General features: G+C 43.5%; 1 protein-coding gene across 1 annotated transcript; it reads right to left on the bottom strand.

The window, feature by feature from the left end:
• Positions 1–4,654: 4,654 nt before the first annotated feature.
• Positions 4,655–22,713, bottom strand: LOC147031562 (carbohydrate sulfotransferase 9-like). The gene is made up of 3 exons (XM_085865268.1): positions 22,556–22,713; positions 13,776–13,896; positions 4,655–7,366 (listed from the first exon to the last, which is right to left on the bottom strand). Exons 1-3 carry the CDS (start codon positions 22,638–22,640, stop codon positions 6,622–6,624), a joined length of 951 nt encoding a protein of 316 aa, XP_085721394.1. The 5' UTR covers positions 22,641–22,713; the 3' UTR covers positions 4,655–6,621.
• Positions 22,714–22,959: the final 246 nt, after the last annotated feature.

Genomic DNA, 22,959 nt, shown 5'->3' with positions numbered 1-22,959 from the left:
AGACAAAAGGTTGGGATCTATTAAAACTACACGTACGAGGTGTGTTCAAAAAGTATCCAACCTTAATTTTTCGTGCGTAAACAAATGAAGCTAGGGAGGCGTGGTTTGGTGCACGTATGTAGGCGATCCTAATCCGTATGCGTGAATATTTTCCCGCCTGCAGAAGCTGTCAGTCGCCGGCAGACCGCCGATGAGTAGGTAAGTGTAAGTGAGCACCGTCGGATTTTCGTTTTTGACAAAATGACGGAAAAACTTGAACAACGTGACTGCATCAAATTTTTTGTAAAGCTTGGCGATTCCCAAGTGGAAATGATCCGCAAGATTCAACAGGCCTTCGGGAACGAAGCAATGGGAACCACACAGATAAAGGAGTGGTACAACAGCTTCAAAGATGGTCGCACATCAGTGGAAAGTGAAGCACGTTCTGGTAGGCCCTCAACATCCCGAAATGAGATCGTCATTGACCAAGTGAGGACCCTGCTGATGCAGGATCGTCGAATCACGATCAGAGAACTTGCAGACGAGGTGGGTGTCAGCATTGGATCCGTTCATTCCATTGTGACTGCAGATTTGGGCTTAAGGAGAATCTCAGCGAAGTTCGTGCCAAAGCTGCAAACGATCGAGCAGAAGCAACTCCGTTGGGAGATCGCACAGGACATGCTGGAGACTGTGAACAGCGATCCCAACTTCTTCAACACTGATCACTGGCGATGAGACCACAGTGATCCGTCATTTTGTCAAAAACGAAAATCCGACGGCGCTCACTTACACTTCCTCACTCATCGGCGGTCTGTCGGCTGATGAGTCTGACATTTGCATGTCGTACATGTTTGGGACCCTCATTGGAATGCATTGCTGTCTGCGCTGTCACTAATGATTCGCCAAAAAGTGATGAAACCGGTCCAGCAGCTGAGGGGGTGTGTAGCATTGGGATTCCAACGTGTGTACTATTTGTGAATGTCTTTATAGCTGTGGAGGAACTCTGGGAAGAGTTTGAAACAGCAAAGCACTTACCTTGCGTTGGCCTTCTTGGTTGCTTTATGCAGCTTCTTCAGATGGAAGATCATGAGAAGTCTGTGTGCGTGTGTGTGTGTGTGTGTGTGTCTGCCCCACTGTCTCTATATCCTTGTGTATCCCTGTGTAAGTACGTGAAAACACGCAACCCATAAGTGCACTGGCACCCACTTGAACATGAAAATAAAATGCTGTCATAATAATAATGCTGTTCCCCTCCACCGCCTCCAGCAAAACTAGGCAATTGAAACTGCTGGTCGTGATAGAGCAAAGGCATGATGGGCCAAATGGCCTTCTCTTGTGTCAAGGTTCCTTGTGGATCTTTGGGTGTCGTTGACATGGTTTCAAACAATTTGACAACATTGACAAATGTATATTTTTGGTTGCTTTTCGCGACCAGACTTGTTTGAAACTCACTTTCATAAAATGGTTGAAGGTGTTTGTGTTCCATGAGCTGTAGTTTTTTTTTCCCTCCTCATTTCGCAAAATGTCCTCAGGCAGATTGAACTGAAACATTTTGATTTCTGTCCTGTCTGAAACATTTTGTCCTGTCCTGAACTGAAACATTTTGATTTCTAAGAAATGTTGAAATGTCAGTTTGGGATGACCTGAGCCAGGGTCCCTGCTGCTCTGTGATAGTGCGTCCAACCAAAACAGGACACGTATCATCTGTAAAATTCGATTTTATATTAATGATGACTGTGGACTGCATTGTGTTAATGTACTTGCCAGACAAGTCGAGCGCACTCATAGCCGGTTCGGAAGAGACTCCGGCTCACACCTGTTTATTAAAATTAGCACGTTTCAACATGCACAAGAGATGGTGTCATTTCACTCTATTACACTCCTTAATGAAGAGGACCTTGACAAGTGCAAATTGTACATGCCATGAACACACCATGTGAATACGTATTATATATCAAATATACATGTTATGTATCATGTGACCATCAAACAGTCTCAGCCTTCATTCCATTTTTACCCCGCACGTGCGAAGTGAAAAGTGGGGTTAAGCAATTGGTTCATTTTGTCGTTTGGCTGTCTCTGTCTGTCTGTTTGTCTACAAACGTCAGTTTATGATTGAGGAACAACTTAATTCCAATTGATTGTTATATTTTGAACACGAATCAGAAAACAAACATGTAATTTAGCAGTACTTTGGCTCTGAATTTGTCCCAATTGCATATACCTAGAGAGTCTGCTTGTCTGGTATTGAACACGTCTGGTATTGTTTTTTCGTTTGTCTGCTTGTCTGGCAGTCAAATAAAATTGAAAATAATTCCAAACAGGAAACTTACTGTTTTTGAAGATGTCATAAAGGACACAAACAACAGGTACGAATAACTAATGTGACGTCTTAAATAAGGTAGTTAAAAGATGCTGCATCAACGGCGATAAACTTCCGAAAAACGAGGATAAAAAGACATAAAATGTCATAGTCTCTGTGGTTTTAGTAATTTTGCTGTAGCCCATATTTACAAGCTTTATGTGTATGTGCAACTGACTTGAGTGGTCATGTGACATGGAAGATCGAGTATGATTGGAGTATTTGGTCATGAATATTAATGATGTGGGTCACGTAGTTATATTGTGGAATAAATATCCTTGGTCATGTGACATGTGATGTTTTTGATTGGGAATGCAAATTTCACACAGAAGGGAATCAATGTTCCTATATTTTGGGGGAGACATACTGAATTACACTTGAGCCTGGTGTTGGCGCAGTGGTTAGGGCAGCGGCTTGGGATCCAAAAGGTCCTGAGTTCAAGCCCCGTTGGGCCACTGAATTAATACACCAGGGGATTGACTCAGCCTGTCATCCTTCCGAGGTCGGCGAAATGAGTACCAGTGTACTGGGCCGGTGTATACCCCGGTTAAAATAGGTGTACCATATCCCTGTGTCGCAAGAGCTGACCAAGGTTGCGTCAGGAAGGGCATCCGGCGTAAAACATGTGCCAAATCACTATGCGGATCCGCTGTGGCGACCCCTAACGGGAGCACCCGAAAGAAGAAGAAGAGAAGACATACTGAATTACACAAACAGTATAACATTTAATAATGTTTATTTATGTCTAAAATAAATTATATAACTGTAGACAACATAAAATTGTCATTCAGTTCAAAATTCTGTCTGAACAGTTTTTGTTGACTTATGTAAAGGTGGTTGGGGTGAAATTGAAAAGAGTAATCAGAATTTTTCTTAATTTTCATAAAAGATGCTTCACGGTATAGGTATGAAAAAAAAATAGAACAAGATCGGTAAATGCATGTCCGAGAAATGGTTGAGGGCGTGTTCAATACCGCTTTTTAGATCCTCGTGGAGGATCTCAAAGTCTTACTCACGTTGTTGTTATTGTGGAATTTTTTGTTTCACAGCCTACAGTTTTCATCGAAACTTCCTGAAACTTGGCATATATATATATATGTAAAAATACCCTGCGCAGACAGTAACCATCTCCGATTTTGAAAATTCCTCCAATAAAAAAAAAGTTATGACGTTAAAATATCTCCGCTAATGGAAATAGCCAAAAAAATTATCTCCGAAACTAGGCAAGCTTTTTGAATTCTGTTTGCGGGAATCGAACAGGGCATTAGCAGAAATGAATTACCGCACACATGATACATCACTATGACATCATATCAATTTTTATGACGTCATTCCTATTTTTTGCCATTTTTTGTTTCACAACCCAGAGTTTTCATCGGATCTTCGTGAAACTTGCCATGTATATGCAGAAAGCCCACGCGCAGGCAGTAACCATCTCCAATTTTGGAAATTCTTCCTTGAAAAAAAGTTGACCTCATAATATCGCCGCTAATGGAAATCGCCTATGCCATTATCTCCGAAACTAGGCAAGCTGTTTGAATTTTGTTTGCGGGAATCAAGCCGGGCATTAGCACAGATAATTTATCGCAATCCTGATACATCACAATGACGTCATATTCGTTTTTATGACGTCATCATGAAGAGGACGAGGATCTTAGCTCATTCGAGCTTGTTCTTTTTAAGAACTAAAATGGCAGCCAGTCTTCCACTTGGCCATCTTTAATCAAATCGCAAAAAAGTGAGGTGCATGTGTATGCCATCATGTGCTGTGCTTGTGCCAAGTTGGAATAAAATCGGACCATACATGTCCGAGAAATGGTTGGAGACACATTTAAGTTACAAAATGGCTGCAAGTCGGCCTTCTTGAATCTGATCTCGAAAAAATATGACATGCATATATAAGCCATCATTCATTATCTGTGTGCCAGGTTTGAACAAAATCGGTAAATGAATGTCCGAGAAATGGTTGACGGGTTCAACATCGGGTTTTTACAACTAAAATGGCTGCCAGTCGGCCATCTTTGATCGAATCGTGAAACAAAATGATTTGCATTTGTATACTCTCATGTATTGTCTTTGTACAAAGTTTGAACAAAATCAGTTTATACATATCCGAGATATGGCTGCGGACAGACACATGGATGGACGAGAACCAATCCATAAGCCCCCATTTCGGACTAAGTCCAATGGAGGCTAAAATATTTTCTACAACCTTTAAAATCTTTATTTCAATTGAATTATATACTTGAACACCTTAGAACACCAATCACCTTATTGACACTTTCAAAAACCTTTAGTTTAGCAGTACTTGGACAAAATATTCTGACATTTTACATCATCTCGACCAATCAAATTTGCCATTCGCAAACCCCACCCATGTCCTTTTTTTACTTTTGATTCTTGTTACACTTTTAAAGATTGAGCTTACTAACTGGTTTCTTATTTAGAAGAGTATATTGTTTTTCTTGACCAGAAATTTGAGCACCTTAACAAGTTGTACTTGTTCTATGCTGATCATGAGGAGAATATTGTTTCTTCCCAAGCTGATGTACAAGCAATGCACAATCATAGAATTTCCCATCAACATGCCTTTACACAGTTTAAATGCTCTTTCGTAATTATCCGTCCAATTGCAAGAAACACCACTCAAATTCTTACAAAACAATGCTTCGGGAACAATGCTTGCAGATGCACCCGTATCAACTTCCATTAGCAGTGTCGCTCCTGCAGTCAGATCACAATCCCACGTGACTCGCTTTTGGTCATCTTGGTGGTCTTTATGATGTGAAGGATCTGTTGGTTAAACCTCCAGTTCCTCTGTCCGACGATATTGTCCACTTCCGGTGGCACACCTTTGAGAAGTGTCCCACCATCTTGCAGTTGCAGCATTCAGCCTTCAAATAATGGTAGATGTGGAACTGGATGCTGTGCAAGACTGCAATAACCCATCTTACTTAAGCTACTTCCACTTGTACCCTTTTTATAGTGATCATATTGAGGCTTTGGGGTGTGCTGCTTCTGTGCATACAGCTTGTTCACATCACATGCAGATATCATTGGCTTAACATCAATACCATGAGCTCAAACTTCTCGAGAGTGCTTGTCTGTCATGTTCATAGTGACCGAAATCTGGCATGCGAGGTCAAATGTTAACCTTGGCATGCTCAACAATTTGCTGTGTATTTCCTCATTTATCAGCCCACATATAAACGAATCCCCCAAAGCTCTGTTCAAACAAATCACCAAAATGCAATGAATCCAGGGTGTTCTTTTTTTTAAAGTGCCAAAATGTGCTCACTAATTCCGTCTTCCGCCAATTGGTTCCTTGTGCCGAACTTGTACCCTTCAGCAATTTCCAACGCTTCGGGACTGTAATATGCTTCTCGAACACCGTGAGAATATATGCTAATGGTATTTTCTTCGGCTTGGATGGGACCAGTAATTTTGTCAAAGTCATGTAGATTTCAGGCCCAACAGCAGTCAGCAAAATGGCGTGTTTCGTTCCCAAATTCACCTGGTTTTTGGCTTTCATCATCAGGGTTTTTGATGACGTTGGCAGCGAAAAACATTGAGTCATTCTCTGTCCGACCAAAGGTTTCCCAGGAACAGTTGAATTCACCCAGCCACCCGCCAAATTTCACAGGTGCCTCAATTTTCTTTTTTCACAGTCACACATGTACAACTCCATGAAGAACTTCAGATTTTTAACTCACACAATAATGAAGAACATAGCCTCATTGGTCGCCAGGAAACAATGATCCTAACCTCCGACAAAACAACTCGAGCTGGGGATTCATGACCCCATCCTCGTCGCCATTCTGTGATATCATCAGGACACACACTAGACACGTCGAGTACAGTCGTGGGTGACTCGGAAGAGACTTCCGCTCATGCCCATTTATTATATTACATGACATGGTGCAACTACACTCGTACTGTGACAAACATGACAGAATGGCAAAGAAGGCTGAACCACACGGGGCACCATGTCATAATTTTGACATCACTTCCTTTGGAAACATCCTCTGGAAACTTGAAGCAACTGTGCAAAGCCCGAATCTCATTTGAACTTTGTCACTGTTTACTTTCCTTCAATTCTATCCGTCACACATGTTATACTCATTGAACTAATTGCCACAAATCGTGGGTGGCAGGTTTGAATCCCACAAAAAATGATCACTACTTCCCATCGGGGCAGTGTTCAAGTCACATTTTAAAGAAGGCACGTGTGCTTCTCATCTAATTATTCGTAAGGTCACATTTTTTTTATTGCAAAAATGTTAGAGTTTTGGCTTCGGGTAGTCGAAAAGCTCATAGTCCTGTTTAGCCAATTCAAACAATGCATTGCGATCTTCAGGGCTCAGCTGTTTTATGTAATAATCTGTTATGTCATTGTCAGTCCTGGAGACAGCCGTGTCCTTCCTCTTTGGATAATCGACTGTGTCGGGTGTTCCAACATGATGCAGAAACCATTGTGCCTCGATATTGATGTTTTCTAACTTGCCAATAAAGTCATAATGGATGTCACAGGGGAAGCAGAGTTTGTACATTGGAAACCAGTGGCGATCCATGTAGTTCGTGTAATAAGTTATGAATCTGACAAACTCTGTAAAGGTCACACCTTTACCCATGGTGAGTGCTTCCTTGCTCGGGTTTTCTCGAAATTTCTCAATAATCCAACGACCCACAATTTCCTGGTACAACGTGTTGTTTCCTTCAAACTTGTCCCGGTACGCTGATACAAGACGATTGAAAGGTTCACGGACAAACAGAAACTTGGTGTACATGGTTAGACGAAATTTGATTTCCCTGTTGCTATAGGAGGACAGAGGACGCAACTTTTTGATTCCATGAGCAGCAACATGTTTGATGGAGTCGGGGGGACCTTCTACATGGCCAGCCAGCACAAGAAGCACACGGCGCCAGTTGGTGCACCCCACCTTTGGAATCTCGCAGTAAAGCAGTTGGAAACGGTCCTCCACGAACACCCTTTTCAGCCAGTTGTGGTTCGATAAATTATAAGCCCTGCAATGAAACAAAGCAATAACAAAACCTTTAAACTTTCGGTGAGGATCTGCATTAAAATGTGTTCGAAACTTGGTCTTGTAAAACACAGAAATGTGAAAATTCTCTCCCAATTTGACGATGTCCAGATTTTACAATTTGCCTTCTTGTACATTGCCAGTCCGGATATAATCAGAGGAATAGGACACTCACATCTTGACATAAACGGAAATTTCGAAAATATTCACGTCTCCAGGGGCTGCACGGAAGTCAGGCATTGAGCATCATCAAACTCTTGTTTGGCAGCAAAGTTCTCCATGCACGATAATGTTGTATTGCTTGAAGCAAGGTTTTTTTTTTTTTTTAGAGATTTTAGTTATAACAGATAATTCTGGAAGATATTCTGTCTTCTATTGGAATTAATAATTTGCCGACATGCCACAGGGCAGCGTTTGGGACCTTTCTTATACTTGGTGTACATAATTGACATCTTTGCTTTCCTGAATAACCCTCTGCAAGATTTTACTGATGACTGCACCCTGTGCAAGACAGTATATCACATCCGAGAGGTGCGTTTCCATGGCATTATTGTCTACAGATCTGGAAAAAGCGTCTTGTCAACTCCCTGGAACATGTCTTTCACCACAGCAAAGTCACCTGCTCTCACACTGACTATCCATAACAATCAGTTGTTGAACTCCCCAGTTTACTTCAATTTAAAGTTTACTTGTCCAATGCCTGGAAGAAATTCAGTCCCTGAAGCTGTGGCCCTCATGAACAGCCTGCAGAACCTGTCTTTTACAGACCTTATTTCCAAACACATCTCAAAGGTGGGCCAGCACCTTGGTGCTCTCCACAGAGCCAAGTACATTCTAAGCTGTGCATAGCTCAGGATGGTGTGTACAAGGCTTTCGTACGAAGTATCTTGGAATTTGACTCCCTACTTTAGGCTGCTGTTTCTGCTTCCCATCTTACTCCTCTGTAGTCAGTCGAGTTCAAGAATTTTCATATAATTGGCAATTCTCGGCATGAGACCAAATCAAAGGGTTTGCTTTCTTTCCTCATGACCAGGTGGGTGAGCTCTGTTTTTTTTATCGCCTCACTCCACCTGCCCTCTCTTCTCCAGCCTCTCCCTGGCTCCCAACAACACATTCTTCCAGGAAACCACCCACACCTGTTAAACCTTCCTAAGTCTAATGTTGATGCGCATTCCTTCATCCCACTTTTCACTCACCAGCTCAGGAGACTGACTATCTGTGCCTGTTCCCCACTCTTCCCTTAAGTCTTCCAAGACTGTTGCCCATCATCACCTCATGGTTTGTCCTGTACTCACTCATTATTATCTCTTTTACACTGACTATTCTCCTTAGGTAATGTGTTTATGCCATTTTTGTTAGTTTGTTCCCCTCTGCCAGTCTGTCAACCTGCCGCCCTCAATCGATTAGCTCTGGATTAAAAAGCTTCTACTTCTGGATAAAAATTGTTTTCTTGTGTTAAACAATTGTTTTGAAAATTTGGTTAACACCAAGAATTTAGAAATTTTATTACTGTACTTTGTTTGACATGGTGGAGTCTCGCACACACAGGGTCATCTGCGAAATTATGACGCATTTGCATTTGTGATTGATGAAACAACACATTCTTCAGTTATGGACACTATTCTTTGAACATGTAAGGTCATGAACATTTTCAATGTGAGCACTATTTTGTATCTCAATTCGCTCAAACCAAAGGATTTAATTGTTCACTACTCTGCCACACAAGTCATTGTCCATCGAGTTGCACGATTCCACAACTTTCAACGTCAGCTCCGTGAGAGTTTGCGGTGTTTGGGTATGTCTCCAAAGAATGCAATCTCATCGATTTAAATCTGTGACTCAACAGTGGAACTGGTAATTCCACATGTGCCTGTCTGTAGACTTGCACCATCCCGGAAGAACCGTTGTGTGCCATTATCAAAACCTCAAAGCCCTAGGCATCAAATGTGGTGAAAAGTTGCTTTGAAGCATGACGTTATACACTAATGTGCCAAACTAACTGTGTGTGCAGCGGGTGCAGGCAGTGGCAGAGGTACAGCAGGTGCGGACAGTGGCGGAGGTGCAGCGGGTGTGGGCAGTGGTGCATGTGCAGCAGGTGCAGGCAGTGGCAGAGGTACAGCAGGTGCGGACAGTGGCGGAGGTGCAGCGGGTGTGGGCAGTGGTGCATGTGCAGTTGGTGCAGGAAGTGGCAGATGTGCAGTGGGTGCAGGCAGTGGCGGAGGTGCAGCGGGTGCAGGCAGTGGTGTAGGTGCCGAAATAAAAATTGGTAGACATGAGGTATGGGAGACAGTTTTTGTGGGTGATGAGATTATTAAATATGTAGATTCTTCATTCTGCAGGAAGGATTGTCGACATAGAATTCTGTGCAGTTTTGAAGGAGCAGGAGTTGGGGAAATTGAAGGAAGGGTGAACGAGATTGTTTTGGGCCATGGCAGGAAGAAGTTGGTTGTGGTATACCGAGGTACGAATGATTTAGGGAAAGTTTACTCAGAGGTTTTGAAAAATAGATACAGGACATTGGGTAAGTGGCTGAAAGCAAAGGGTTGTGGGGTAATGTTTTCTGGGATTCTCCTATGATGAGGAAACAATATAGAAATTACAAGGAGAGCAATAGATGTCAACCAATGGCTGGAAGAATGGTGTAGGGAGGAAGGTTTTACATTTAAGAGGCAGTGGGAATCATTTAGGGGACAAAGAGAGTGTTTCCGGAATGATGGCCGTATATTAAATAGAAAGGGGACAGCAAGGTTTGGAGTGGGAATTGAGGAAGGAATTCAGGCTTTTTAGGTCAGCGGAGGGTGGGGAAGCTATCAAGTAAAAACTGATGAAGTAATGGTGATGAGTAAGGCCAGGCAGGAAAATAGAATTTCAGGAAGGGAAAAGTTAAACATATTCTATTCCAATGCCAGAAGTTTAAATAATAAGATGGAAGAGCTTGAAGCCAAAGTTGATAGCGAGGAGTACGATATAGTTGCAGTGAGTGAGACATGGTTTAAGGAGGAGAGTAACTGGAGGACAGGATTAGAAGGCTACAAGGTGTATCGGTGTGATAGGAAGGAGAGAATAGGAGGAGGAGGAGCAATCTGGGTAAAGGACAGCATTGTATCAAGAGAAAGTGGTGACATAAAGGAAGGAATAAATGTTGAGGATTCTGTATGGGTAGAGATTAGAGATTGTAAAAACAGTAAGATACTGGTAGGATGCTTTTATAGGGCTGTGGGTGTGAAGGAAGAGGAAGAAGGAGGAGTACATGGAGAATTCAAAAGGGCATGTGGTAAGGGAAGAGTCTTGATTATGGGGGATTTTAACTTGCCAGGGATAGATTGGGTCCAGGAACAGGGAAAGGGCAGAGTGGATGAAGATTTCCTAGTTTTATTCCAGGATTGCTTTTTAACTGAGTTTGTAGATAAGCCCACAAGGGGGAGTGCAATGTTCGACCTCCTTTTACGTAACAATCCCAATATGGTGGAGGAGGTGGATGTCAGGGAGCATTTAAGAGCAAGTGACCATAACATTGTGTGTGCAAAGACTTTGTTAAGGGTTAGAGTTCAGGATAATAGGGTAAGGTTATTAGATTTCAGGAAGGCAAACTTTGAGGGTATGAGGAGAGAATTGGGTGATGTAGATTGGGAGACTCGAACAACAGGACAATCAGCATCAGAAAAATGGGAAACCTTCAAGGACCAAATGTTTAGAGTGCAGAGTAAGTACATTCCAATGAGGTGTAAAACTATAAGCAGAAAGAGACCAGGGTGGTTGAGCAGTGAGATAAGGAACGCTATTAAGGAGAAGCAGAAGGCATTTATTAGGTTTAAAATAACAGGACTGGAGTAAGATTGATATTACCATTGGAGTAAACAGGGGAAAGTTAAGAAAATAACTCGGCAAGCCAAAAGAGAGTTTGGGAAGGACATGGCTAAGAATATTAAACATAATCACAAGGCTTTCTTTAAGTATATCAGGGGAAAAGAACAGGTTAGGACCAGTGTGGGCCCATTGAGGAATAGCACCGGGAGAGTGGTTAGTGATGAAGGTGAGATGGCAGGCTTATTAAACACGTATTTTTCTTCAACTTTTACACAAGAACAGTGAGGAGAATTGCCAATAGCTGAGAGCATCTATCGAGGTGAGGAAGGGCTTTTACAGGAGATCCAGGTTGGAGTGGAGGAAGTAAAGGAACAGCTCGGTAATCTAAGAGAAGATAATGCTCCGGGTCCAGATAATATGCACCTAAGAGTATTGATGGAGGTGGCTGAGCAGGTAAGCGAGATGGTAACGGATATTTTCAACAGCTCACTGTAGTCAGGACAGGAACCGGAGGATTGGAGAGTAGCAAATGTAACACCATTATTTAAGAAAGGACCCAGAGAAGAATTGGGGAACTATAGACCTGTTAGTTTGACTTCAGTTGTGGGGAAGGTGATGGAGACATTAATTAAGGACCAGATGAGGAACCATTAAAACAAATACAAACTAATTAAAGGTAGTCAGCATGGATTTACGAAAGGTAGTTCCTGTCTTACAAATATTTTAGAGTTCTATGAAGCAGTGTCTGATTGGGTGGATGATGGAAAGGCAGTGGACATTGTATATCTAGACTTTAAGAAGGCATTTGATGAGGTACCACATCGGAGGTTGTTATCCAAAGTGAGGGATTGTGGAGTGGCTGGTCAGCTCGCTAATTGGATTGCAAACTGGCTTAGTGGGAGGAAGCAAGGAGTGGCTGTGAGTGGGAGGATGTCTTACTGGGAGGATGTAAGTAGCGGAGTACCTCAGGGATCAGTACTCGGACCATTACTATTTAGTATTTACATGAACAATTTGGATAGTGGGGTAAAGAGTAAGCTTTCCAAACTTGCAGATGACACAAAGCTTGGAGGTGAGGTGGATAGCAGAGAGGGTGGTGATCAGATTCAGGAAAGTATTGATACTTGTATGGATTGGGCAAAAGATTAGCAGATGTAATTTAACCTGAGCAAGTGTAAGGTGTTGGGGATGGGAAAGAACAATGAAAATAGAGATTACAGGATTCAAGGGGAAATTTGGAGCGTGTCACACAGGAGAATGATCTGGTGGTGTTAATAGATACGGGAGGTAAGCAGGCAGCACAGTGCCAGGCAGCTCTAGGTACAACAAATCGGGTTCTTGGCTGTATTCGGAGGATCAATTATAAATCAAAAGCGGTGGTGTTAATATTGCACAGGAATTTAGTGAGGACCACATCTCGAATATTGTGTGCAGTTCTGGTCACAACAGTTCAGGAAGGACATAGATGCCAGAGAGGGTTCAGCGTAGGACTACTAGATTGATTCTGCTCCTAGCTCGACTCAGCTATGAGGAGCAACTGAAAGAGACAGGGCTTTATTCACTAGAAAGGAGGTGGTTACGAGGAGATATGATGTAGATGTTTAAGATAATGAATGGTATTGATAAAATAAGTGCAGATTAATTATTCAACGGAGTAGACAGTGACAGACCCAGGGGCCATAGCTTGAGAATATAGAAGAGGAGAGTTAAGACGGTAGTAAGTCAGGGGACTTTCACTCAGAGAGTAGTTAATGCATGGAATGGTCTCCCTGGAAAGGTAGTGGTTGGATAAAAAGTAGATAAGTTGAAATTAGAATCAGATAGATACCTGGAAGTTATGGAGATAGAGGAGAATGGGGATGTTGATATGACTTTTTGGTAGTTTGAGTGTTGATGGGTGATTGTGTGCGGAGTGCTGTTGGTGGGGGTCTTGTCAAGGGGGGTTGTGTGGTTGATGTTGTGTGTATTTAACCAAGCCCATGCCCTCTCCCCTGAGGGGAAGAAAATAAAAATAAAAAAAAACAAACCAAAACAAACAAAGAAACAAAAAAATATATATTTATTTCATTAATGAAATACTTTTTTTTGTATTTATTCTTTGGATCTTGTGTTGATAAATTAGTGTGGTGTTCGTGCAGGCACGATGGGCCGAATGGCCTCCGCCTGTGTTAGATTTCCTTGTTTTTTCCTTGTAACTAACTGTCCCTTTCATGAGCATGTGACCAGTGAGGTCACAGCTTGTTAAAACGACAACCCTTTGTCACCATACACACAAAAATAAACAAGTTTTGAACAAGATTCCCTTGCTACACTGTACGAAACAATTTGTGTTGGTAACAAGCTCTGCTTATCAACCAGCTCGAGAAAAAAAAAACAGTCACCATTTCATGGGCCACTCTATAATTAAATTAATTAATTATAATCATGTCTCTCCCATGAAGGCACTGTGGCGAAATCCTCATCCGCAAACTAATGACCGGTTTATCCAGGTACAGGTCTATCAGCATCATTCAGATCCCACAACTAAACTAGGTAAAGTTAAACTACCCAATCAATGGTACGTTCAAGTACCCCTTGTTCTGTACCTGTGCCGATTTTCTGTATTCCTGCAAAATGCATGAACAATGGCTTTTCGTCTCTCTTGCTCCTTGCTCACGTCCATGGTCAGGGTTGATATCAATTTTTTCTGTATATGTTCCCAGTGTTCTGAAATGGAAATCGTTCTCAAAAATCAGTTTAAGTTTCACAACATTTTCAACATCTTAAGGAATGCGAATGCTCGGAACGGATATACAGGAGGTTGTTGTTTTTTTTTTGGATACATAGTTAAGGCTCTGGAAAGAGGTGGAACACAGAACAGATCAGAATGCAACATAACAAAGAAACAGCAGAGGGAGACATGAGATGGATGGACAAAAAAGGGATGCAGGTAACAATGAGGGGTCGGGGATAATGTAAGGGATGGACAAGATGGATACAGAAGTAAAAATTTTCACAGGGGGTGGCGGCTGGTTTAAAGGGTGTGGAAAAGATCATGGTTTTAGATGGAGGATGATTTTGAGATGGTGCTGAGCAGTTGTCTTGAAGGCCTGGAGAAAAAGATGAGATTGAAGAGAATGTGGAAGTTGGTTCCACCGGCAGGAAAAAAAAAGAGAAGGAACGAATGAGTTGAGGTGAGCACTCATTCTGGATTTAGGCAGTTTCACTATGATGGGGATGCTGGTGGACCACGTGAGGGGACAAAGCACAGAGAGGGCACAGGGTGCAAGACCAGAAATGAGGCGGAAGAAGACAGAGAGACCACTGACCTGTCGGCGATGGTGAAGTGATAGGCCCATAGATTCAGCTTTATCACGAGAGATTTTAATGATCTTGAAGGCGTTGGTTTCCATGGCATCAAGCTGAGCAAGAAGTGAGACGGGTGCTCGCAGAGAGGGGGAGAACAGTACTCAATCAAGCTGTGGATGAAAGCCTTGTCGGTGGATAGGAGCACAGGTGTGCCAAGAAAAGACTTTGCACGATGGAGGATGCCCAGTTGGCATCTGGCTTTGGAGTCCAACTTTGAAAAATGGTTTGCCAAAGAGAGGTCATGGTTGAGAGTGAGACCCAAGAGTTTGAGTGACTGAACTTCTTTGAGAGGGTTGTTGAGAAAGCAGATGGAGGGTTTGCAGAATGGTCCTTTTGGAGAAGGAGAGCGAGTGTGTGGGATTTCTCAGGATTGAAAAACATATTCCAAGTATTTGACAAGTTTGTGATTTTTGTGAAGGTCTGAAGAGAGGGAAGAGGCTGCTGCTTACCAGTCTGAAGTCTGAGGGATGTCATGGCAGAGGGTGGAGTCATCAGCAAAGAGATAAAGAGGATTTTCCAGAGGGTCAGTGAGAAAATTGATGAAGAATGTGGAACTTGATTCCACCAGCAGGGGAAAAAAAAAGGAACGAATGAGTTGAGGTGAACACTGATTCTGGATTTAGGCAATTTCACTATGATGGGGATGTTGGGGATGGTGAAACCAGAGGAGTTGGGAAAGTCACATTTCCAAGCTGGCCTCCAAAGCCAGTTTCCAACTGGGCATCCTCTGTTGTGCAAAGTCCTTCGTTGGCACACCTGATCTCCTGACCACATACAAAGCTTTCGTCCGCAGCCTGATGGAGTACTGCTCTCCCCTTTGGGCTGGGACTCCTGTCTCTCACCTTTCTCAGCTTCATGCTGTATAAACCAAGGCAATTTAGGGTCATTGGTATTTCCCATGATGAGGCTGAGTCTTTGGGTCTCTCACTGCAGGCAGGTCGATGGACTTTCTGCCTTCTACCATCTCTCTTCCGGCCTCGCGCACCCCCCCCCCCCCGCTCTCTCTGAGACATGTCCCCCCACATTTCTGCAGGGTGCTCAAGGTCTGCCAGAAACCCCCTTCTGGTAAAACTACCAAAATCAAAAAATCACTGCTCACCTTCACTCTTCATTCCTCTTTTTTCCTGCCTTTGGAACAAACTCCCACTTCAATCCTAATTTTCCCTCCAGATATTCAAAACAGCTGTTCACCACCATCTCTTATCTTTCCTCATCCAAAACCACGATATTTTCTTCTCCCATTAATCCACCCCAAACCCACCTCCTTCAAATTCCCTGCTTTCCTTCCTGAAAGTCCCTGTCGTGTAAGGACCAGAAAGTCCCTGGAGTATCCATCTTGTTTACCCTGTGTACCCCACCCCATCCCTCTCCCTTCCACAGATCTCCTCATGTCTCTGTTCCACACTGGTTTTTCCTTCCATCACCCGCCCCTCTTGTCTCCTGCTCCCCATTGTTGCACGTACTGTGTGTTAGCTCTCATACGAGCCTCAACAGTGTTTACAATTAAATAAATAAAAGATTAGGAATAATATGGGGCCTAAAGCACTGCCTTGGGAGACTCCAGTCTTGGCAGGGAGAAGAGATGAAAGGATTCCGTTGAGAGCCACATGTTGGCTACGAGATGGGAGTAAGTCAGTAATCCAAGAGTGGAGTTGGCCTTTGATTCCATAGTAAGTCAGTTTGGAGAGCAAGGCAGGATGCCAGAATGCATCAAAAGCTCAAGATACGTTCAGAGAGACAGCCCTGATCTCATGTCAGATATTGGGGCCTCTACCATTGTTGGAAAAGTCGTAACAGCATGCCCAAGGTAGAGTGACCAGGTCTGAATCCGAATTGATGATCTGAGATGAGGCTGTTTGAGAAAATTTTTTTTTTTTTCTGTCAACTGCAATGATGGGTTCCATGACCTTGCTGATGATTGGAAGTAAACTAATTGGTCTGTAGTTTAGAGAATCCGCTTTTGCACATTTTTATGTGATGCAGTGGTGTTGGCTGATTTCCAAATAGGTTGCAGATGACCTATGGTAAATGGCAGGATGAAAAGGGCAGAGTGAGAGGAAGTGCGCGAGCAGCAGGGCAGGACTTAGGACTCGTGAGTTGATGCCATTCGGTCCAGTTGCCGAATCAGAGTCGAGGGTTGCCTTAAACTTCTCCACCTTCTCAGGTGCAAAAGACAAAGAGTCCAGGAGCAGTTGGGTATGACTGGGAAGGAAGGGTAAAGAGAGAGGGGTGGGGTACACAAAATTTGTAAGCAAACACAGAATTGAGGCATTTGGCCTTTTCGTGAGCGGATTCGGCTGTGGTGCCATTTGAAGTGAGGGAAGGGATGGAAGGGGGAGCTTACACCAGAGACAGACTTGACAAGGTGCCACGAGGTTTTAGAGGGAGACAAGTTTGAAAGTCCATGACTGATGTTAGACAGATGTTGTTTTCTGGTCTCCTGAGGGCTAGACACGCACTTATTGCAGGCTTTGTGGAATGATCTGAGGTTTCTTTCGGTTGCATTTGCCTTCCAGGAGGAGAATGCAAGTTGTTTTAAAGCAACAGCCTCACCACTGGATTCAGAGAACCAAGAGTGAGAGGATGGGTAAGATAACTGAAGATGAGATGGGATGAATCTCTGCATAAGGGAGAATAGGATTCTTGGGAAGATTTTCCAGGTTGAGTTAATATTGGGGTGGCAGATTTAAGAGACCAGTCCTGAAGTGCGATGTCTGTTCGCAGTTTCTGCCTGTTTACCTGAGAGAACTGCAAGACTCACTGGTGGCTGTCTCTGAGAATGGCCAGATTGATGTTGACCTTTACAAGCACATTATCAGATGAACCAATTGGGGAAGAGGAAGAGCAAGATACATTGGTGGGGAAGTTAATGATAATAATAATAATAATAATAATAATAATTGGAACCATACTCTGTACAGAGAGTGTCGTTGCTGCCGAAGCAGTTTCCTGGGCTATTGGGCACAATCCTGGACGGGTCACCACTCCGACGCAGGATACTTGAATGGCTCAATTGTCCCAGCAAGCTGGTACTCAATTTGCCAACCTCGGAAGGATGACAGGCTGAGTCAACCCCCTGGTGTATTAATTCAGCGGCCAACGGGGCTTGAACTCAGGACCCGAGGATCCCAAGCCGCCACCCTAACCGCTAAGCCAACACCAGGCTATGGTGGGGAAGTTGGTCATCACCAAATCCAGAAGGGAAGATATTACATTGGGAGAAATCTGGGTCAGAAGTTCACAGATTGAGTCAGTCCCACGGAGTCACAGAAGTCCTTTGCAGAAGTGTCATGGTTGGTGAGAGAGGTACCAACACACAGCCAATTAGCATGGTGACAAATTAAATCACCAAGTGTGAGGAAGAAAGAGTTGGGATATGCAATTAAAAGTTGGTCCATGTGAGAGAGAGAGAGAGAGAGAGAGAGAGAGAGAGAGAGAGAGAGAGAGAGAGAGAGAGAGAGAGAGAGAGAGAGAGAGAGAGAGAGAGAGAGAGAGAGAGAGAGAGAGAGAGAGAGAGAGAGAGAGAGAGAGAGAGGTAGAGGTAGAGGTAGAGGTAGAGGTAGAGGTAGATGGAGTTGTCACTGCTGGGAGGATGGTACAACACACAGACAAGCATGAGGTGGGAGCGGTGGGGAAGTCACAGCCAGAGATACTGTTGAGGCATGGGAGGTGTAAACTGTAAAAGCAGTACACGGAGAGTGAAAATGGAGTTAATGATGTACAGCACAACTCCGCCACCAGTAGCCACGTGGTCGATGAAACCAGAGCAGCCAATAGCCAGGGAGAGATACAAAGGAGTCATGGATATCTGGTGGGAGGAAGGATTCTGTTAAACAGATGATGTCCGTTTTATCAGCAGCAGCCTGGTTTAAGAAATCTCTCAGGTTGGAGTTGAGGCCTCAGATGTTTGAGGTCCACACAGTTAGGAACAGGAGAGGAGGAACTGCTGAAAGGACAAAGGGATGTGGAAAGGAGCAAGGAGACAGTGCAAAGCTGGGAGGATAGGGGCAGAGACAAAGCCAGGAGGTGGAGGGGAGGGGTGAAGCCGGGAGGGGGAGGAATGGGGGGGCAAACAGATGGCAAGGGGGTAGGATGAGGTGGAAACTGAGAAGTGGTGGGACGAGGGGGAAGCAGATGGGAGGGTGGGGTGGGGATGGTACTGACAAGGAAGGGTTTGACATCATAATTGGATGTGAAGGGGATTTTGACCGGTTAAAAGGACATGACCGATTTTTTGTGAATTACAAGCTTTAATCACATGAGTAACAGGCCAGCTGTTGGCTTAACAGTTAAGGTACTTGGTTGAAGATCCTAGGGTCTTGAGTTCAAGCCCCTGTTCTATCATTGAATTAACACTAGGTGGGTTGACTCAGACTGTCATCCTTCTGAGGTTGGCAAAATGAGTAGCAGCTTACTGGTAACAGGGGGCATTAATTGCAGCAGCAGCACAGCCAAACCCCCAGAAAATGATGCAGCCAAGCAGCTACAAACTGCATACAAATAAATAACATGAGTAACAATGCAACAACAATGTCAATGGTATAAGCCCATAGAATGGGAACTATGCTTCTCCATATCCACATTGTTGGCTGATGGAAATATCACAGCACAAAAAAAAGAAATACCAACGACAACAAATTGTTTCTTTATGTTGTGATAGAAGGTCCCAGGAGCCAATAATGTGGATATGCAGAAGTAAAGTTCCAGTTCTTTGGTTATAATATATATATATATATATATATATATATATATATATATATATATATATATATATATATATATCTTCTTCTTCTCCTTTCGGCTGCTCCCGTTAGGGGTCGCCACAGCGGATCATCCGATCCGCATAGTGATTTGGCACGTTTTACGCCGGATGCCCTTCCTGACGCAACCCTGGTCGCCTCTTACGACACAGGGATATGGTACACCTATTTTAACCGGGGTATACACCGGCCCAGTATACTGGTACTCATTTAGCCGACCTCGGAAGGATGACAGGCTGAGTCAACCCCCTGGTGTATTAATTCAGTGGCCCAACGGGGCTTGAACTCAGGACCTTTTGGATCCCAATCCGCTGCCCTAACCACTGCGCCAACACACCAGGATATATATATATATATATATATATATATATATATATATATATATATATATATATATATATATATATATATATATATATATATATATATATATATATATATATATATATATATATATATATATATATATATATATATATATATATATATATATATATGCGGTTTTATGAACTGCATGCCTAAATTGAAACACACCGCACGTAGACTCTTAGAATAGTTATTTCCGTAATGAACGTTAAGAATATCACCTTCCTTATAGGGGTTATTAGGTAATTAAATGTGTTGGCTTAGGTAGTTAGCACCCCCTCTCAACCCGTTGGGATAACATCATCAGCTCATGATGACGTGTACCGTGACTGCCGTCATCGCGTAGGGCGTGCACGTTTTACTGCCATGGCGTTCAACGTGTGTGAATAACACCAGCATTCTGGAACGTGTGCCAAATTCCCCTTTATTGCTTAAAGTCCCACAAAGTCCTTGTTTGTCTTCTGTATGGACGCCTACCCTGTAATGTCATTTCTTGCAGTCTACGCATGTACTGTATTTTGTTTTCCTAATCCCTGTTCATTCCCCTTCACCTAAACGCGACCGGTCAGCGGACCAGGACTCGACCCAGACTCCCTGAAATGATTGCCCCATTCCCTGACTTTGTGCCTTGGATATTTTTGGACGTGTGGGGGTTCGTCCCGGGAGCAGAGGGGTAAAAAGGGATTTCCCCCATGTTAAGTGCGGAGCTCCACTCTGGGCGACAGTTGGAAGGACCAAATGAGTGAATATCCGGGTGGGCAGCAGAATTGGCGGGACTGCGGGGGAATCCTCCAATGGCTAGGATGGGGCCATCTCGTAAGATCTGACGTGGCTGAATAGCTGGTTCCAGGCTGCCTCGGAAGATCTGACGCGTGGCTGATTGCCTCCGCCTGCCCCAAAGGCTATGAAGCTGTGTTCGGTGCCTGGTTCGCTCTCTCTCTCTCTCTCTGTCCTGGTCATCACACTAGTTTCTGCCCTGGTCCCGGATGCTCTACATCGTCCGTACTTCTTTCCTGGTGCTGGACACTTTGGTTTGTGCTCTCAACGGAGCTCGTGGACCCTTGGTTGTGAAGAGCAGTGACGGGGCCATTCCGGAGAGCGGTACCAAGCTGGGATAGGAGACAGTGACGTAACAGTAAGCTGAGGCCACCCTGCCCTTCCCAATTTGTCTCCCCATGAGTGTGTGGTCTGATGGGTACCCTGTTTTGTTATCTGGTAGGTAAAGCATAGGTTAAGCTAAGTCTGCAACTTGTACATTTTCTTTCCTTTTTGTAAATACACATCTTGATTACTCTTTTCATTACATTTCCCAGTTTCCTGCGCCGGTTGCCCTTTGACGCCATTAAAACCTTTGAGTTGCCTTCCATCCTTCCCGTACCCCTCATTGCTCATTGTAAATAAATTATTATTGTTATATTGCCAATCCGCCCATGTTTGTCCTTTCTTCCATTGGTCCAGCAATGTCCGTATGTGGATGAGCCGGGAGGTTATATATTCCCTACTGATTGGCTCATATCAGTCCGGCATTGTGCAATACAGAAAGCTCGTCTGCATTAATGAAGATCCAATGAAGATAACAGCAGCACAATCGCCGAGGGTGTGATTCCCCAATAAGGAGATCACGTCTTCTGGGGTAAACTGTTGGCAGATGAAGGACCCTGGGTCACGTGGTCAAATTATTGGCGTTTTCAGTCGATTAGCGACCCGCCACGAGGCAAAGTTATTCATATACGATGCCCTCATTTCCCGGTGAGTCCGGGGAAAACCGGGGATACCCCCACCCTTGTACACCCGTGACTCTGGGTCCGTAACAATATATATATTTTCTTCTTCTTCTTTCGGCTGCTCCCGTTAGGGGTCGCCACAGCGGATCATCCATATGATCCGGATAGTGATTTGGCACATGTTTTACGCCGGATGCCCTTCCTGACGCAACCCTGGTCGCCTCTTACGACACAGGGATATGGTACACCTATTTTAACCAGGGTATACACCAGCCCAGTATACTGGTACTCATTTCGCCGACCTCGGAAGGATGACAGGCTGAGTCAACCCCCTGGTGTATTAATTCAGTGGCCCAACGGGGCTTGAACTCAGGACCTTTTGGATCCCAAGCTGCTGCCCTAGCCTCTGTGCCAACACCAGGCTACATATATATACACATATATATATATATATATATATATATATATATATATATATATATATATATATATATATATATATATATATATATATATATATATATATATATCACTTCCACAATCATCAATACCTAATGCAGTTAGAAAATGCCAAATTGTAATGAACATAATATGGTGACTGATAGGGATTGCAATGACCATGCAAGACATCGACAATAGAATCGTGAAAACTCGAGTGGCTTGCTAAACAGCAGTTTGACTGGACACACCACAGAGAACTCATGTAATATGACATCGAGATGGAATGTTAAATAAAGTGTGCATCCTCAACACAGGGGAAAGTTGTTGGTCCAAGTCTTTCACGAACCGGTCGGTCAGGCCTAACGTTCGACTATTTGCAAATCGCAATTTGGAAAGGTTACACAGAAAGGTTACAAGGCAATAATCGTCGATAACTCAGCTACTTTTCACGAAAGACACCGTGGGATATTTAATCTCCACCAACGACCAGCGTTGTTCAACAAGAAGTTTGAGAGCTCTCCGTTTAATTAAATAAAGAGATTTTTTTTGTTTTTGAGAAGGTCCCATACCCGAAACTTTGCTTTACGTTGTCTGCCACAGTGGTTAACACACCCCAGGTCAACATTAGGTTATTCTGCATTCCGACACCTATCGAAAAGCACCTCGTGGTCCAAAATGGACTCGCTATATGGAGACTGATAAAGTGTGAAAAACGAAGTTCCGAACCTTGCAATAAAATTTCCTTGAAAGCGATGAGAAAGGCAACACTCAGACCCACAATCTTGAGCCAGGACGAGAGACGACAGCGCATGGTGCATTGACTGCACGCATTCCAGTGATTCTTGCCTTGTAACCAAGCTGATGCTTGTACAAACCAAGTCTCCACCCAGGTTAACAACATGCCTCACGAGACAGTGAGGGTGTGTCGTGTGTTCCACGACCAATCAGCTTGTAGATCGCTCGCAAAGTGGCTATAGCATTCAAACGAGCATTCCAACCAAACGGTTGACACAAGGAACTCCTGACTTGGTGAGCGCTCTACAAGCTCGTTGGGAATGGAGCACCTCACCCTTGAGTAAAACAAGATACTTGGGTGTGATGACATATATATATATATATATATATATATA

The sequence above is a fragment of the Eptatretus burgeri genome, chromosome 2 (genome assembly GCF_056783735.1).
Source record: "Eptatretus burgeri isolate ZD-2024b chromosome 2, Ebu_testis_v1, whole genome shotgun sequence".
Classification (NCBI taxonomy): domain Eukaryota; kingdom Metazoa; phylum Chordata; class Myxini; order Myxiniformes; family Myxinidae; genus Eptatretus; species Eptatretus burgeri.
Note: the sequence above shows the minus strand (reverse complement) of the source record. Positions and strands in the feature narration are given on the sequence as shown.

Excerpts from the sequence above, each read along its gene's own strand:
- LOC147031562 (XM_085865268.1), bottom strand. The coding sequence starts at position 22,640 with ATGCGCTGTCGTCTCTCGTCCTGGCTCAAGATTGTGGGTCTGAGTGTT. Across the intron at positions 13,897-22,555 it reads CAAGGAAATTTTATTGCAAG|AACACTGGGAACATATACAG; the intron begins GTTCGGAACTTC and ends TTTCCATTTCAG. Across the intron at positions 7,367-13,775 it reads AATACAGAAAATCGGCACAG|GGCTTATAATTTATCGAACC; the intron begins GTACAGAACAAG and ends GTTTCATTGCAG.